Source organism: Amblyomma americanum, chromosome 5 (assembly GCF_052857255.1).
Source record: "Amblyomma americanum isolate KBUSLIRL-KWMA chromosome 5, ASM5285725v1, whole genome shotgun sequence".
Classification (NCBI taxonomy): Eukaryota; Metazoa; Arthropoda; class Arachnida; order Ixodida; family Ixodidae; genus Amblyomma; species Amblyomma americanum.
Genome location: NC_135501.1, coordinates 66,666,242 through 66,681,226, shown reverse-complemented (window position 1 = coordinate 66,681,226; position 14,985 = coordinate 66,666,242). Strand labels below are relative to the sequence as shown.

The 14,985-nt window shown below is 44.0% G+C and overlaps 1 protein-coding gene across 1 annotated transcript in view; it reads left to right on the top strand.

Moving 5' to 3' along the window:
* LOC144132518 (luciferin 4-monooxygenase-like) overlaps positions 1 to 14,721 on the top strand; it is a 175,135-nt gene extending 160,414 nt beyond the window's left edge. Inside the window, exons 6-10 of the mRNA XM_077664991.1 lie at positions 8,625 to 8,793; positions 9,523 to 9,798; positions 11,130 to 11,274; positions 13,650 to 13,907; positions 14,525 to 14,721. Coding sequence (XP_077521117.1) covers positions 8,625 to 8,793; positions 9,523 to 9,798; positions 11,130 to 11,274; positions 13,650 to 13,907; positions 14,525 to 14,652 — 976 coding nt within the window. The 3' untranslated portion in view covers positions 14,653 to 14,721. The remainder of the gene's footprint in view (positions 1 to 8,624; positions 8,794 to 9,522; positions 9,799 to 11,129; positions 11,275 to 13,649; positions 13,908 to 14,524) is intronic.
* The last annotated feature ends 264 nt before the right edge of the window (positions 14,722 to 14,985 follow it).

The window sequence follows — 14,985 nt, the reverse complement described above, 5'->3', positions numbered from 1 at the left end:
GCAGTTTACCGATAATCCTCAAGAGAAAATTATATAATAGCTGTATCTGACGACATTCACCAGTGGGGCATAAACATGGAAAGTTAATAAAAGGTTTAAGCTTAAGGACAGCCCAGCTAGCTATGGAAAAAATAATAGGCGCAACGTTAAAAGAGAGACAGAGGGCAGAGTAGGTCAGGGATCCAACACTAGTTAATGACATCCCAGTCAATTTCAAGTGGAGGAAATGGGCTTGGGCAGGGCATTTATTGCGAAGTAACAATAACCGATGGTCCTTAAGGGCGACAGACTGTATTTCAAGAAAAGGGAAGCGTAGCAGCAGGCGACAGAATGTTAGATGGGCGGACGAGGATAAGTTGGTATAGGGTGGCCGCAACGGGAACAGGATAGGGTTAATTGGAGAGATACGGGACAAGCGTTTGTACTGCAGTGGTTGTAGTCAGGCTCATGATGATGATATATCTCACCAGTTCTTTGACGTCACCGTCACGCGGCCACTGAAATTTATAGTAGCGCAAATAGTTGCTTTGTAATCTTCGGAGCTAACAATTGCTAGCAAGCTTCTCTTAAACCAATTAGAGGTTGAGCGCCAAATGATTCTCCTGTTTATGATATTCGGGAAAGCTCATGTCATGTGACGCCTATAAAAACATGCTCTTTTTCATCATCATCATCATCATCAGCCCTACTACACCCACTGCAGGGCAAAGGCCTCTCCCATGTCTCTCCAATTAACCCTATCCTTTGCCAGCTGCATCCACCCTTTGCCTGCAAACTTCTTAATCTCATCCGCCCATCTAACCTTCTGCCGCCCCCTGCTACGCTTACTTTCTCTTGGAACCCACTCCGTTACCCTTAAAGACCAGCGGTTATCTTGCCTTCGCATTACATGCCCTGCCCAAGCCCATTTCTTTCTCTTGATTTCGACTAGGATGTCATTAACCCGTGTTTGTTCCCTCACCCACTCTGCCCGCTTCCGATCTCTTAACGTTACACCTATCATTTTTCTTTCCATGGCTCGCTGCGTTGTCCTTAACTTAAGCTGAACTCTTTTCGTTAGCCTCCACGTTTCTGCCCCGTAGGTGAGTACCGGTAAGATTATGCTGTTGTACACTTTCCTCTTGAGGGAAATTGGTAAACTGCCACTCATGATCTGCGAGAATTTGCCATATGCGCTCCACCCCATTCTTATCCTTCTAGTTATCTCCCTCTCATGATCCGGATCAGCTGTCACTACCTGCCCTAAGTAGACGTATTCCGGCACAATTTCTAGGCTCTCGCTGCCAATTGTGAACTGTTGTTCCCTTGCTAGGCTGTTGAACATTACCTTGGTTTTCTGCATGTTAATTTTTAGACCCATCGATCTGCTCTGCCTGTCTAACTCGTTGATCATGATTTGCAGTTCACCTCCTGAGTGACTCAGCAAGGCAATGTCATCAGCAAATCTCAGATTATTTAGGTATTCTCCATTTATTCTTATTCCCAACTGTTCCCAATTCAGGCCTCGAAATACCTCCTGCAAACATGCGGTGAACAGCATTGGCGAGATCGTGTCTCCTTGCCTGACGCCCTTCCTTATTGGAATTTTATTGCTGACTTTATGGAGGACTATAGTAGCTGTGCAGTTGCTATATATATCTTCCAGTATTTTGACATAAGGCTCTTCTACCCCCTGATTACGCAATGCCTGTATGACTGCTGAGGTTTCCACTGAGTCGAATGCTTTCTCGTAATCAATGAAAGCTATATATAGAGGTTGGTTATATTCTGCGCATTTCTCTATCACCTGATTGATGGTGTGAATATGATCTATTGTAGAATATCCTTTACGAAAGCCTGCCTGATCATTTGGTTGATTAAAGTCTAACGTTGCCCTGACTCTATTAGCGATTACCTTAGTAAATACTTTTGATGTGAGCATAGGGACAAGTTGAACGGCTTCCCTGTGCTAAACCGCAGCATACCATCAACGTAAACAACATTCGCTGCCAAACTCTACGTCTGTCAAATAGGGCTCATGTGGACGCCCTCACATGAAATGTCCTCCTGGCAGATCCCTTGCTAAATTCATGTCGCCAGCCCATTTACGAGAGAACCTTGTTAACAAGTTTGCCAAACAAAGGTGTCTGTACAGCTAGTACTATGTAAAAAATCATTTTATGAGACCTTAAACAAATCTCGCGGCACAATCAGTGCCTGTTCTGTGGCCAAAGTATTAGACGCCCGCCACCAATGGGTTTTATTTTTGTTTGTTTATTGATGTACATACGACTTGACCCACAGTGCTTTTATTTTTGCCTTTTGCAGTAGAGTAGGAGGCTAAGCATTGCGCTGCTGCAACCATTGCGATGGCTTTGCGCCGACAACACAGCTAGCGGGCAGATCATGTAACAGCTGGAGGCATGCAACAACAACAAAAAATCGGAAACGACACGGCAGCTGAGAATGCTAGTACGACGAGATGTGCCAACATTCGGCAGCGCTTGTGCTCACGGGAATGAAGACGTAGTTGCTTCAACGATCTCCGGTCCTGGCAGTTGCCCTCAAATTTATAGCCGCCAAGCCGCGTCCAGTTTCCCGATACAGCAGAGCTTTCCCTCTCTAACCAGGTTCAACAGTAGTTAAACCAGAACTAATTTTTGGAGCAGTCACGCACACGCGCAGGCGAAATGCGTGAAGAAACGCATCAGGAACCCAGGCGGCAACAATGCAAAAACAAAAAAGAATAGTGGCGATTACACAACTGGCAATTGCAAAAATCGCTGTCAGTTGGCATGTGGTAAACATTACGCTCAAAAATATGCTACTACTATCAAATCAAACTGGGTTCTAATAATTTATATCATTGCGATTATGACGCAACAGACGCTGCCGCTGCGGCCGTCTCACATTTAAAAGCTCCAGAAGTTCTCTTACTTGCTGAAATAACTTTATTTGCGCTCTTAAAGGAATCAGAGGGCGATGAAGACTTGAGTCTTGACTGCCATCATTTTGCTCCCCTTTGGGAGCAAAATCCTGGGATCCCTTGGGATTCAGAGGAGTGCATTGTCAGGCGGATGACTTTAGTTTGTTGTTCTGCGTCCTGGCTGACCATCAAAGCCTCCTGGGCCCTGTATTGCTTACACGCAACCTCTTTGGCCCGAACTTATAAGCGGCGTTCCTTAACCGTGCGAATGACGTCAAAATCTCCACGAGCGCCACGCCGGGACTGGCTGCCCATGTCAGCGCCCCATGCTTATTTTGTGCAACGCGACGCCCCATCAGCCGCCTCTCACTCCCTCCCTCTCCTGGCTCTCCCTCACCTCCGCCGTTTGGCGCCTTTTCCTGTCTCTGCTCTCTTCCTGGTCAGCGCCGAACCCGTTTCAGCGCGCTAGCCGTACGGCCCCCAATCACGGATTTCGCCATTGGTCCGTCCGAATACGTGCCGTGACTTTGAAGCGCGAGAGATAAGCTAGTGGCGAAGCGCGCGTCACGCGACCTGGCCGACGAGGCGGTGGCGCAATCACGCATCTGCAGCCAGTAAAGCAGAATGGCTGCACCACAGCTGAGGCCAATGTAGCGCGCGCCATCTGGCGTTCCGGATGTTGTGCGGGATTCTCAATGCGGAATCTGGACGGAGCGGCCGTGTGTCGCTGGCGCACTCTCAAGGAGTTCTAGTGCACCTACTTCGCATTTGATGAATTCAAGTCTTCTGTCATGTTTTGTTTTTGTCAACGACAGTGTCAAACACGTATTCGCCTGGCGAATTCGGCTAAACTGCCGATGCTGTAAAAACGTACGAGGGCGCTTTCATTATTTACGGCATTACTTTTCTCTCCAAACCACAACTATCGTCCTTTCAAGGCGAATTTCGGTGAGGAGAGTGTACAGTCGACGAAAATGAGATAAGTAGCATAAGCCAGACTCGCCGACGTTCCCCTGCGCTTAGAGAAGGTGCTGGCACCGCAGCGGTGCCAAAGTGATTGAAAATCCACATCGCATGCGGTAGGAGCAGGGTTCGATCCCCAACGGCGCCGGCAACCCACCGGTGAAAAAATTGGGTACAAGCCTTCCCCTGGTCTGGCGTTCGGCTAATTTATAGTGTACTGCTTGGTAAATGGGTATTCAGAAATCGAAAATACCTTGTGCCATGGCGCTCTTTCGAGATGCCCTTGGGCCAAAAAAAATCCATAAACATCATCTTAGAGAAATTGCTGTTAGCAGTCTGCAAAGCCATCAGCAGATATAGGTATATTTCTTCTGTCGTCCTAGGATTGTTACATGTTTATTTTTAAACATGCTTTCCAGGGAAAAAGCAATTACCTTCATTATTCAATAAGGATATGGGACGGGAAGTCGCGGTGCACATTACCACAAGCATGGTCACTTTGACGACTTGGGTTTACCCAGCGAAAATCAGCAGCGTGTAAAAGGACTCATGCATAGAAGGTATGAAACTTCGTGTGAAGTAATTCTGTGCATTTAACCTGATTCAAGCGGAGTGCGAATGTAAGTCTTAAACTTGCGAGCGAATTATTCAGTATTATTTTAAGCATAGCCATTGTTTTTGAGCATCGAGGAAAGGAATCTTTTAGTAGCACCCTGCTAGTATAAAAAAAATTCCACGTGCTAAATAAGCGAGGCATCGCATAGTTATACATCTTTGGACGTTACATATTAAACACCGATTAGCGGAGATGAGTTGTGTTTTAAGCCTGCGTGCAATTCTGCTTTAACCAAAACATTGCCTTAGAAAGCGGCCTCTCACAGAGCGCAGGAATCGCTATTGACACATTCGGAAACCAATTTCCGCTGCACTCCCGACAGTTACATGGCGAAGAGATAACAAAAAAAAATGTGCGAGTTTAAGGACCTGTTAAAAAATCCTAGCCGAATCACCGAACTAAATATGACGCGCAATTAAGTTCATTAATCTGAAACTGCTAAAACATTTAAATATCCCTTGCACATTGGCGCACCCATTTAAGTGTCACTCGGTACTTTGTAATCTCTGTGAACCAAAGAAATGCTTTTTAGTCATCGAACTGCGTCTATTTAAAGAACCACCCATTTCTTCAGTATTGTGCTTGGTTCTGAACAACTGCACAACTGTGGCAAAATCCACTAAAAAATTAGGCTTTGCAGCATAGCGCCATGGCCCCTTGCAGTGTCAGGTATGGCGGGTGCTCGAATGTCCCAGAGTGCTTTGTGTCTGCACATATATGTTCTGAAGACCGAAGCCATGCATTTTCTGAAACAAGACGTTTGTTATTATTTTGTATATTACATCCCCTTCCAGGGCCCCACTAATAATAAACGCTGGTGCATCTAGCATTTAGCTAGAGCAATCTCACGTAGCAATATTTAGAGCACCTGATAGACATTCGCAGTTTCGAAATTCGAATTTACAAAAAAAGTATTGCGCAATGAAGGTATGATGGATTCTAAATTACTTGAACTTTGCGCGCTGGTTGTTTCCGAAATGTGCAGTCATAAATGATAGTTTTGCGGGATGGGTGTTTAAAAAGTAATTGCTGTGCGATCTGACAGAAGAGGTCAATCAAAATAATGAAGCACCAGAGAACATGCATGTTCCATCCGCTTCAAGAAATTCAGCTGACTGACCCGAGCCGCCACGAAGATTTCATTTTTACCTCAAAACCGCATGCCGCAACTCCATGGCTGTACCTCCATGACTCCATGGACATACCTCCATAACATAATAATAATAACTAATAATAACTTGTTTATTTCCATCAGTGATGGGGGAGACTGCGGATAAAAGCCGCTTGACAACAAGCGACTTGACTGAAGCCCGCAGCCTCCCTACAAAGCAGGCAGCGATAGGACAACAACAACAAAAAAATAAAACAAAGAACTCGCAGAAAGCACAATATTCAAAATTAATGCACGCACACTTGATAGTCACAACAGGTAAACATAACAAAAGGCAAGATAACACTTTTAGTTGTTATTGTAAGCAAGGATTGTTAATGAAATGTTGGCGTAGGGTTCGTACAGAAATCGTATGCAAATCTATACCTGATTTGTGAAATGAATTTAAATGGGTTGGCAGTGTGTATGACACTTTTTGCCTGGAATAATTTACCCGCGCAGTGACCACTTTCCACGGTTCTGTGTAACGGGTGGTGTAGGAATGTGTGTTTTTATCGAGATCTGATAATTCATGAAAAAACTTGAGATTTTCTTTCACCTCCCGTTTGAAAGCCAGACTTAACTTATAGTTATAAAGATTAAACGCGCGTATTATGTTTGCTTTCGAAAATAGCTGTGAAGTATGGGAATGATACGGTACATTAAAAAGTGCTCGAACAATTTTTTTTTGAAGTATATGTATTCTTTCAAGATTTGTACGTGTCGTGGTACCCCATACCAATACACAATAATACAAAGAAGAAAAAAAGAGAGTATTGTAAATAAGAAGCTTTATATTGAAAGGTAATATAGCTCTGTGTCGCGCCGTCATACCAACAATACGAGATAGCTTCCCTGACACAGATTCAATGTGCGCATCCCAAAGCATATTTTGTGTGAAGATAACTCCAAGTATTTTAACACTACTATCTATTTCGATTTTTTCGTTCTCGTAAAGAAGGGTGATTAGACTGCTGTTTATTTGCTTCGATTTCGGTCTGAAAATTACGGCTTTTGTCTTTTTTGTATTAATTTGTAGACTGTTTGCTGCGGACCATTTATGAAGGGATCTTAGAGCAGAGTTGGCTTTATTCTGAAGGCTACTAGGTTCAGGTGATGAAAAAAATATACTAGCGTCATCAGCGTATAAAATATATTTTGCATCTCTGTAGATATGAACTAAGTCATTTATATAGACTATAAAAAGGAACGGGCCAAGAATACTGCCTTGAGGAACACCTCTGTTGATTTGTTTCAAATCTGAACGGCAGTTCTCTATTTGTACATATTGATGGCGATGATCTAGGTATGATTTTATGAGATTTTGACTGTGTCCTCGAACGCCGTAAGTCTCAAGCTTTTCAAGTAATATGGAATGATGGATGCAATCAAATGCTTTAGTGAAATCTATGTAAAGGCCGAGCACAAAATTCTTGTTGTCAAACTGCGACAGAATAAATTCTTTTTGCTCAAGTAGGGCTAATTCCGTCGATCGGCGTTTTCTAAATCCAAACTGGGCAGAGGAAATAAGATTATGCTTATCAAAAAAATTAGACATTTGCATATGTATTAGCTTCTCTAATCCCTTGGATAGCACCGGTAAAATGGAAATAGGCCTGTAATTTTTTATATCGTTTACGTCACCTTTCTTAAACAGGACCGAAACTCTTGCAATCTGCATCCTCCTCGGAAAGATAGCGCTCGCCAAAGACATATTAAAGATACAAGTGAGATATGGAGAAAGAATATCGAGCACATATTTGATTGGCCGGACCTGCATGCCTTCTACGTCGCAACTTGAGCTATTTTTGACTGAAAGGAAAACTGACTGTACCTCAAGTTCCGTAAAAGGGCGAAAAAAAAGTGAAAATTGATTTCTATCAGGCAGTAATGTCGAAATATCAGTCGATGCACAACTATTGGAGTAGCCCACAAAAAAATCGTTAAACGTATTTGCTAGAGCAATTCCCGATATTTCTTTGCCACCAAGAAGTAGCTTTTCTACACGCGGAGATGACCTGCGACGATTCAAGAGGGTATTTAACTTCTGCCATAAAATATCAGGTTTATTCGAGCAGCTGTCAAATTCGGCATGAAAATAGAATTTCCTATGCACTTTTAGTTTTCTGTTCAGTTTGTTTATAAATGATTTATATTCCTTTAATACGCATGGATCCTTGGTCTTAATAAACTTGTGGTAGAGTGCATTTTTACAATTTATTTGTTTTAACAATTCGGGAGTTATCCATGGCTTTCTTATCTTTTTACCCACTCTAAACTTCTGTTCTGGGAAATGGCGCTTATATATTCGAGAGATCTCATCAATAAGCTTGCTGTACGCGATGTCTACGTTATCTGTTTCCAGAATTTCCTTCATGTCGCAACACTGTAACTCAGCTCTGAAACTATCTAAACCAGTCTGTGTAATGGTCTGGAGGGAAACGTACTGATGCTTTTTGTTTGATATAAGATTATGTTTTCTTAACAGAAAAAATATTGGAAGGTGGTCACTTAGGTCGTATGATATTACACCACTAGCAGCGTTTGTAGAATCGGCATTTGTAATAAACATATCAAGCAGTGTTTCGCTTTCGGTTGTGATCCTAGTTGGCGCACGGATGGCATTTTCACATGGAGGTACAGTCATGGGCATACCTCCATGGAGGTATGTCCATGACTGTACCTCGGTGTTATAAAGTCTACACATTGAAAGGACCGGTTCATGTATACGGCAGCCCATTCTGCGTAACAGTTTATGCGTATTTTTTTCCCTCGGCTAACATGAACCGGTCCTTTCAATGTTAAGACTTCATAACACCGAGGTACAGTCATCGACATACCTCTATGGAGGTATGTCATGACAATGGTGTCTCGTCTCTATGACCGAATAATTTTGAATCCGACTCGAAAGATTTGCTCTTTCAGCCAAAAACTGTTCGTATGAATGTCAGCAAACAGAGCTCCTCTCATTCTTCTACCTTTATTTGCAGGTCATTAGTGAGTTACGATCATGGAGACGTCCTCCTCACCTGGTACCCTATTACCTACGCTTCTGGCTTCACGTTCACCCCAGTTGCGGTATGTGCCGGAGCAGTTTGCGTCGTAACAAACCCCGGATTGTCGTTTGACCAACTTGTGCACTACATCAACAAGTACCAAGTGAGTTCACTCAGCTGCTTTATTCTTTCAAATGTTGATATGTTGACGTGCTTGCACAGTATTTATTCTTTTGTGTGTGAAAAGAAGACATTTGAAATAGGTGTCGAAATGACGATCATACACTTAATGAATACTTTATACAGATTCTTGCCAACTTTCCACTATATTAAGTGTAGTAACTACACAAACGCGAACTTTATCTGTACAGGCATTGTTATTTAGGCACATGAATCGGTAATTGGGCGTACAATTACAATGCAAGGTATAATATTTCTGAGCAACAAAAACAGTTTCTGGCTCTGTGACGTAATCTCAGGATCAAAAATTGAACAACGTTATTTTCTAAAAATAAGAAAACCGGCAGATTGGACAACGCGGTGGTTATTCATTTTTTAAAACCAGCGCTACAGAACCTGGGACTAAGAAGAAATGACACACAATGCGCTGATGATGCGTTTGATAAGTGGAGGTTTTGACACAAAATAGAGGCCCAAGTTCAAGTAATGCGTTGAAAAAGAAAGGCAGATTGAGAGCAGTGAGTCTTTCTTTCTTTGCCCTATGCTCTGTAGAGCTGTTTTTGTATAATTATGTTTTAACTTCAAGCAGGCTCCTTATCGTTAAACCAACACATGTTTTAAAGTGTTGGTAGCGGTGGTTGCGTTTCTGCAGTGAAAAGGAGGGTGCAAGGAAGCGTGTAGTGATTTTAACACAGTTCTTCAATTTCACCAGGTGACAATACTAGCCTCAATCCCGACCAGATTGTATTACTACGTGGCAGACATGCTGCGCACTGGAACCAAGCTTCCGTCTGTGAAGAAGATCAACGTTGGCGGAACCGTGCTTACGAGGGCGTTTGCGGAGAGGATCATGGCTGCCTTTGACGACCTGCGCTCACTTCGGAACCACTATGGCATGTCCGAATCCTGCGGTGTGCTCTGCTCGCCACCAAACGGTGACATGGCTTCCGGTAGCGTCGGATTCCCAGCTCCCATGGCCGAACTCAAGGTAGTATATAACTGACGTCACGGTTTGAACTGTGGCCAGTTCAAACATCAAAAAGGAAGTTTATATCGACCTGTTGTTATCAAGACAAAATTTGTTAGATGGGTAGTGGTCAGCTTTATCTGTAGATCATATTGTGGGCACTCATAATTTGTAGCAAATATCTAAAGGAAAATTATTTTTCACTCTTTATTTATTATATATTTTGAAACGGAGTGATTAGATAGAGACGTGGTTACAAGTTAAAAGTCAAGTACAGCATCGTGCAATGAAATAACGTATGTTAACAAAGATGCCCACTATATATTAGTTCATGCTTCGGAAATCACAAAAAAAAAACAATGGTAAGCAGTTCTGCAGGAAAGCGTGATTCGGGAACAGTAGAAAAAAAAGCAGCATCAGTGCCGTGTTTAGATTCCAGTTCTGTCACTGCGACTGATAAAAGTGACACATCATAAGCGAGCTATCAAAACATGTGCCGGGTTGTCACAGCGGTAAAATGAGCCGGAGACACCGTGACGTACAGAAGTATCAATCAAAGTAAGCAGAAGGAAAAGGACTTAATACTAAGGCTCACGCGATTACCACGAAGGAAACTTCTATGCTAAGATTGCACAGCCTGTGACAGTTGATGTCTTAAAACAGGACACTACATGATAGTGGAAGGAAATTAGATAAGCCGACAAAGGTCTTGTCAGACAGCGGCAAAACTCGTACGCTGACGTCAGGGACGCAAGTTCAGCTCCTTATCTGACCCCAAGTCGCGTACCAACGAACCTGAGAATAAAACAAAAACACTGGCTAATTTAGGATAGGGCGTAGTTTATAGCATTCGGCGAGAGCATTTATTGGTCGCAGCAGTCACTGGGCGGCGGCTGCTTTGCAGGGTCACCACCAGCGCTTTCGCGGCTGGGCGCTTCTGCTAGCGTAAACCTCGTTCGAAGAGGTAGTTGAAGGTCCGCCCTCTTCATTTTGTCGCCGGCACCGCACTCGCTGCTGCGTGGCTTCCGTCGCAACCCGGAGCACTCTTTGCGAGTCTCCACTCTTCCTGTTTCGTGGTCCTCCTCTTAGAGACTGAAAAATGCTCTCAGGCGATTGCTTTGAATTCACGGTCACGTGATGTAACGCAAAAAATTTCCAGCTACGTAACCAGCGATGGCAATGTAACCGTTGCAGTCGCTGCGGTTGTCCAACGTTCCATGAAGTAAATAGAAGTTAGACTGTACTACAGGTCCTGAGCATTAACAAAAGACAGGCAGCACATGCAGAACTTTAGACTATATATAGTTTATTACCTTACGGAGCACAGTGTAAACCCTAGGAAATTTTTTCAGTTCCTCGACTTGGACACCGGAGAGAAAGTGGGGCCCAGGCAGAATGGCGAGTTGTACTTCAGGATTCCCAGCGTGGCCAAGGGTTACTACAAGAATCCCGAGCTCACGAGAAAGTTCAAGGGTGAAGACGGTTGGTTCAGATCAGGTGAGACAGCACCAATATGCGGATCTTCCTTGAAAACATTATATGGGTGCCTTCTGCCTCGTCTGCCGCAGCAGGATGTGTACACTGGGAGCATATGGGCGCTTTATATAGCTGCCTGAAGAAAAGCCTAAAAGCGAAAATTTGTCGCCAGATAAGTTATAGGACGTGTCTAATGCACCATAATGATTAGGTAGTGGACAGGCGAAGTCTTATCTGCATTTTATTCTTCAATTGATTGAATACTGTTACTCTGTGAGAGAACCGGGAATTTAAATTTTAGATGAATATAACTGTCAGCCTTTCTCTGAATTCTTTCAAGTTCATAAAGTTTTATTTGGTAAATAGGTCCCATATTTTATATACTTATAAGGTGTGTACTTTATACTCTCGTACAACCTGCATAAAGCGTACTGCACGATTGGTCATTATAGATGGGCGTTAACAGCTCAGACTCTAGATGCAAACTGCAGCAATTGACTTGCTTAAGCTCCAAACATTAATGTTTTATTTATTTCTTCTAGCCATGCCCTTGTACTTTCAGGAAATCTTTTCACACGCGCTAACTTACATCACCTAGAAACGAAATACTTCATGAGTGCTTTGCTGATCACTTGATTCCTCCATAACCTTATTCCTGAACACAAGTCTGTTGCTCGGTACAGTGGCAACGTCTATTTTCCCCCATTCCCCCTCAATTCTCGGCTTCTATTTTTGGAGTTCCTCATATTGTGTTTCTCCCGTTTGACACACGACTGACTTCGCTTATATGCTGCAGCATGCGTCATTCCTTAATATGGTGCAGGCTTGGGGCTTGACAATAGCTCCTCTCGGTGTTTTTTACCGTCTTCAGCGACTTATCTCTGGGGACTGAGGAGTTCTAAAAAGCTGCCCAAAGTGGCAATATCTGGTGCGGTAGAACGACAAGAGGAATTGCTTAAATGGCACGTTACAACATTTATAGTCATAAAGACGACTAGCTATATTTCAACTTCAGGTGGTCGAAACTGATCATGAGCCCATTAATATGGCTCCTCTCCTACCCACCTGGAGGTTAACGATGGTCAACACTTTATGTCACTGGCATAGACATTACTTGGTAAATGTCTGATGTTCAGGGGGCCACTTATTCGCTCCCGCAGCTGTCGGGAGTTAAGGAGAATGCAAGCGATCATGCGCCCGCAGGACGCCCGGAAACAGGCCGGGCAGAGCTATGCTCAAGCACAGCGAAAGAAGAATGCTTCGCACGAAGCGTCGCATTCCGCGAGGTCTCCGCCATCTTGCTGCTGAACTCATCAATAACGTTTTTGCTCTAGACGCTTAATGTTACGAGAGTAAAGGTGTAGGCCAGTTGGTGAGATATACGGGTGTCGTCATTCAAGTTTCGGAACTTGTTTTTTCGGGTACAACTATTTCCGGTACAACTCGTGTCCCTACATCTCTCCAATTACACGTGCGATTTGTCGTCTTGAGGCTTCGCCGAAGAGCTTCTTTTGTTCCATTATTTATGTTTTCATGCTATCTTACTATAGGTAGTACGGCCACAAGTGCGATCTATCTGTAAAAGTCATGATGGTTTTCAATTAACTTTCACTTGCAAGTAACGGCCTCCGCCCCGTGTCTGTTGCGGCTTTTAATGCCTGGCCCGAGCAAGCGCGAATGTCTCCTGACAGCGTGCGCCGTATACGACGGTAGGATGAAGAACATGAACGTCTTCCAGTGGTGGCACCCTCAAATTGCGAACAGCCATTGTTGCAAAAAGCAGTGCCAGTTTGGGGCTGTTACGCAGCGAAAACATCACACTAACATGTGCTGAACTCAAATAAAGCTCAGAATTTTAGGCTTCTGTGTCTGACGTAATAAAACTCTGCACATAAGCCCATCAGAATGTTGCTGTCGAAGCCTCCCCGGCTGCAATAGTACAAAAATTCGGTGCACCACTGCAAAACTTACCTTCTGGTATAGGCGGTTTGCAATGACGTGATTTTGTCATGATGCTGGTGAAATTTCCAGAGGAATCCCCTGTGGTGGCGTTGATTTGTAATCAGGGGGCAATTACTCATCAAACCCAGTCATACGGCTGCAGAGAAAAGCTATAGTGTGCAACTTCTGTTGCGTTGACACGTACAAATAAACGACTGTTTTCTTCCACAAAATGAACGTCGCTCTGCCTCTTCTGGGGATAAACGGGTGATTTGCTTTTTGAACCGCTTATTTCCCGAAGTAACTGCACATGCCCCGCGCCAAAGTTGCTCATGCCTACCACATGTCGGGCATTCGGGCTGAGGCGGGTCATGTTTCGTATCCGCGTGCAGCCGTGGACTGCCACAAAACACCGTTAAGCGCGCCTCAGTCCTCCGTTCCGTCCACGCTCGCAGGGGACATCATGTACTACGACGAGGACGGTCGCGTGTACTTTGTGGACCGAGTGAAGGACATCATCAAGTGCCTCGACCAGCAGGTGTCCTCGGTCGAACTGGAGTCCCTGCTGCAGAGCCACGGAATCGTTGCCGACGCAGCTGTCGTCGGCGTGGAGGACACCAGGTACGGCGACGCCCCGGCCGCCTTCGTCGTGCTCCGGAACTCGTCGAAGCCGCCGGCCGAGATCGCCGCCGAGCTGAAGGCTCTCGTTGCAGGTGCGTGAGAGAGGGAGCTGAGCAAAGTTGACATCCGTTCAGCTTAATTGCAACACTGCGCTTAAGGGGGAAAGCAAAACATCGAAATGATTTTTACTCAATATCATACACATATGACCACCGCTTGGGAAGACCTGCGTATCACCACCAAAGGTAATATGTATATGTAACCTCACTGCGAAGCTACATGTACTGGACGCTCTATAGCTCTCCTAACAGTTTTGAAGGAGAAAATACATAGAGTCAGATACAATTAAAGTACGCGGCGGCTTTTCCTCGTCGAGGGACTCTCTTCCAGGAAACGGCCTCCGCCGATTCGCATTCATCAACGTGTTAGCGTGACAATGCAAGGAAGAGCTCCACAATGGATAGGGGTGTATCCCCAATAATAGAAGAAAGGGACTGTACCCTTTCATCTACCACTCCCTGCTGTGTAACATTAGCATGGTTATGAGTAGGGGGTCATTTGACGGGCAAAATCCGTTGCGTTCTTCAGTTCTGTCAAAGTATTGAAAATTAGAATTTTTTCCTTTCGTTTTTCTTTTTTGAGATAATTATTGGTTTACCCAGGTGATTTACTGTGCACTCTTGATACCTGAGTCCATTTTTTTTTTCAGATCAAACTGAGAAATTCAAGCATCTGTACGGTGGAGTAGTGTTTGTCGACCGCTTGCCCAGAAACACCAACGGCAAAGTGATGAAGCAACAGCTTAAGGCCATGTACGAAAAGTGTAATGTTTACTGAACCGCAAGCCATGTCCTGCCACAACGATTTTGACTGAAAAATAAAGCGCTTGGTGCATGTGCTGCTTCATTTGGTGAAAGTAAAAAAAAATCGCAAAATCATTTATTATTCAGACATTAAAAATTTCAAAAGTGTTGATAGAGCACGAAAGTGACTTACCATTCAATTTTACTTTCTATTTGCCAAATGCCCTGGCAGGCTCAAAGAAAGTAAGACGAATATACTTCTTCGCAGAGTGCATATGTAATAGGATGAGTATATTAGCGTAAATGACTAGACAAGAACAGGGACGACACGAGCCCTACTAACAACTGAAGCTTTATTGCAAGCGAA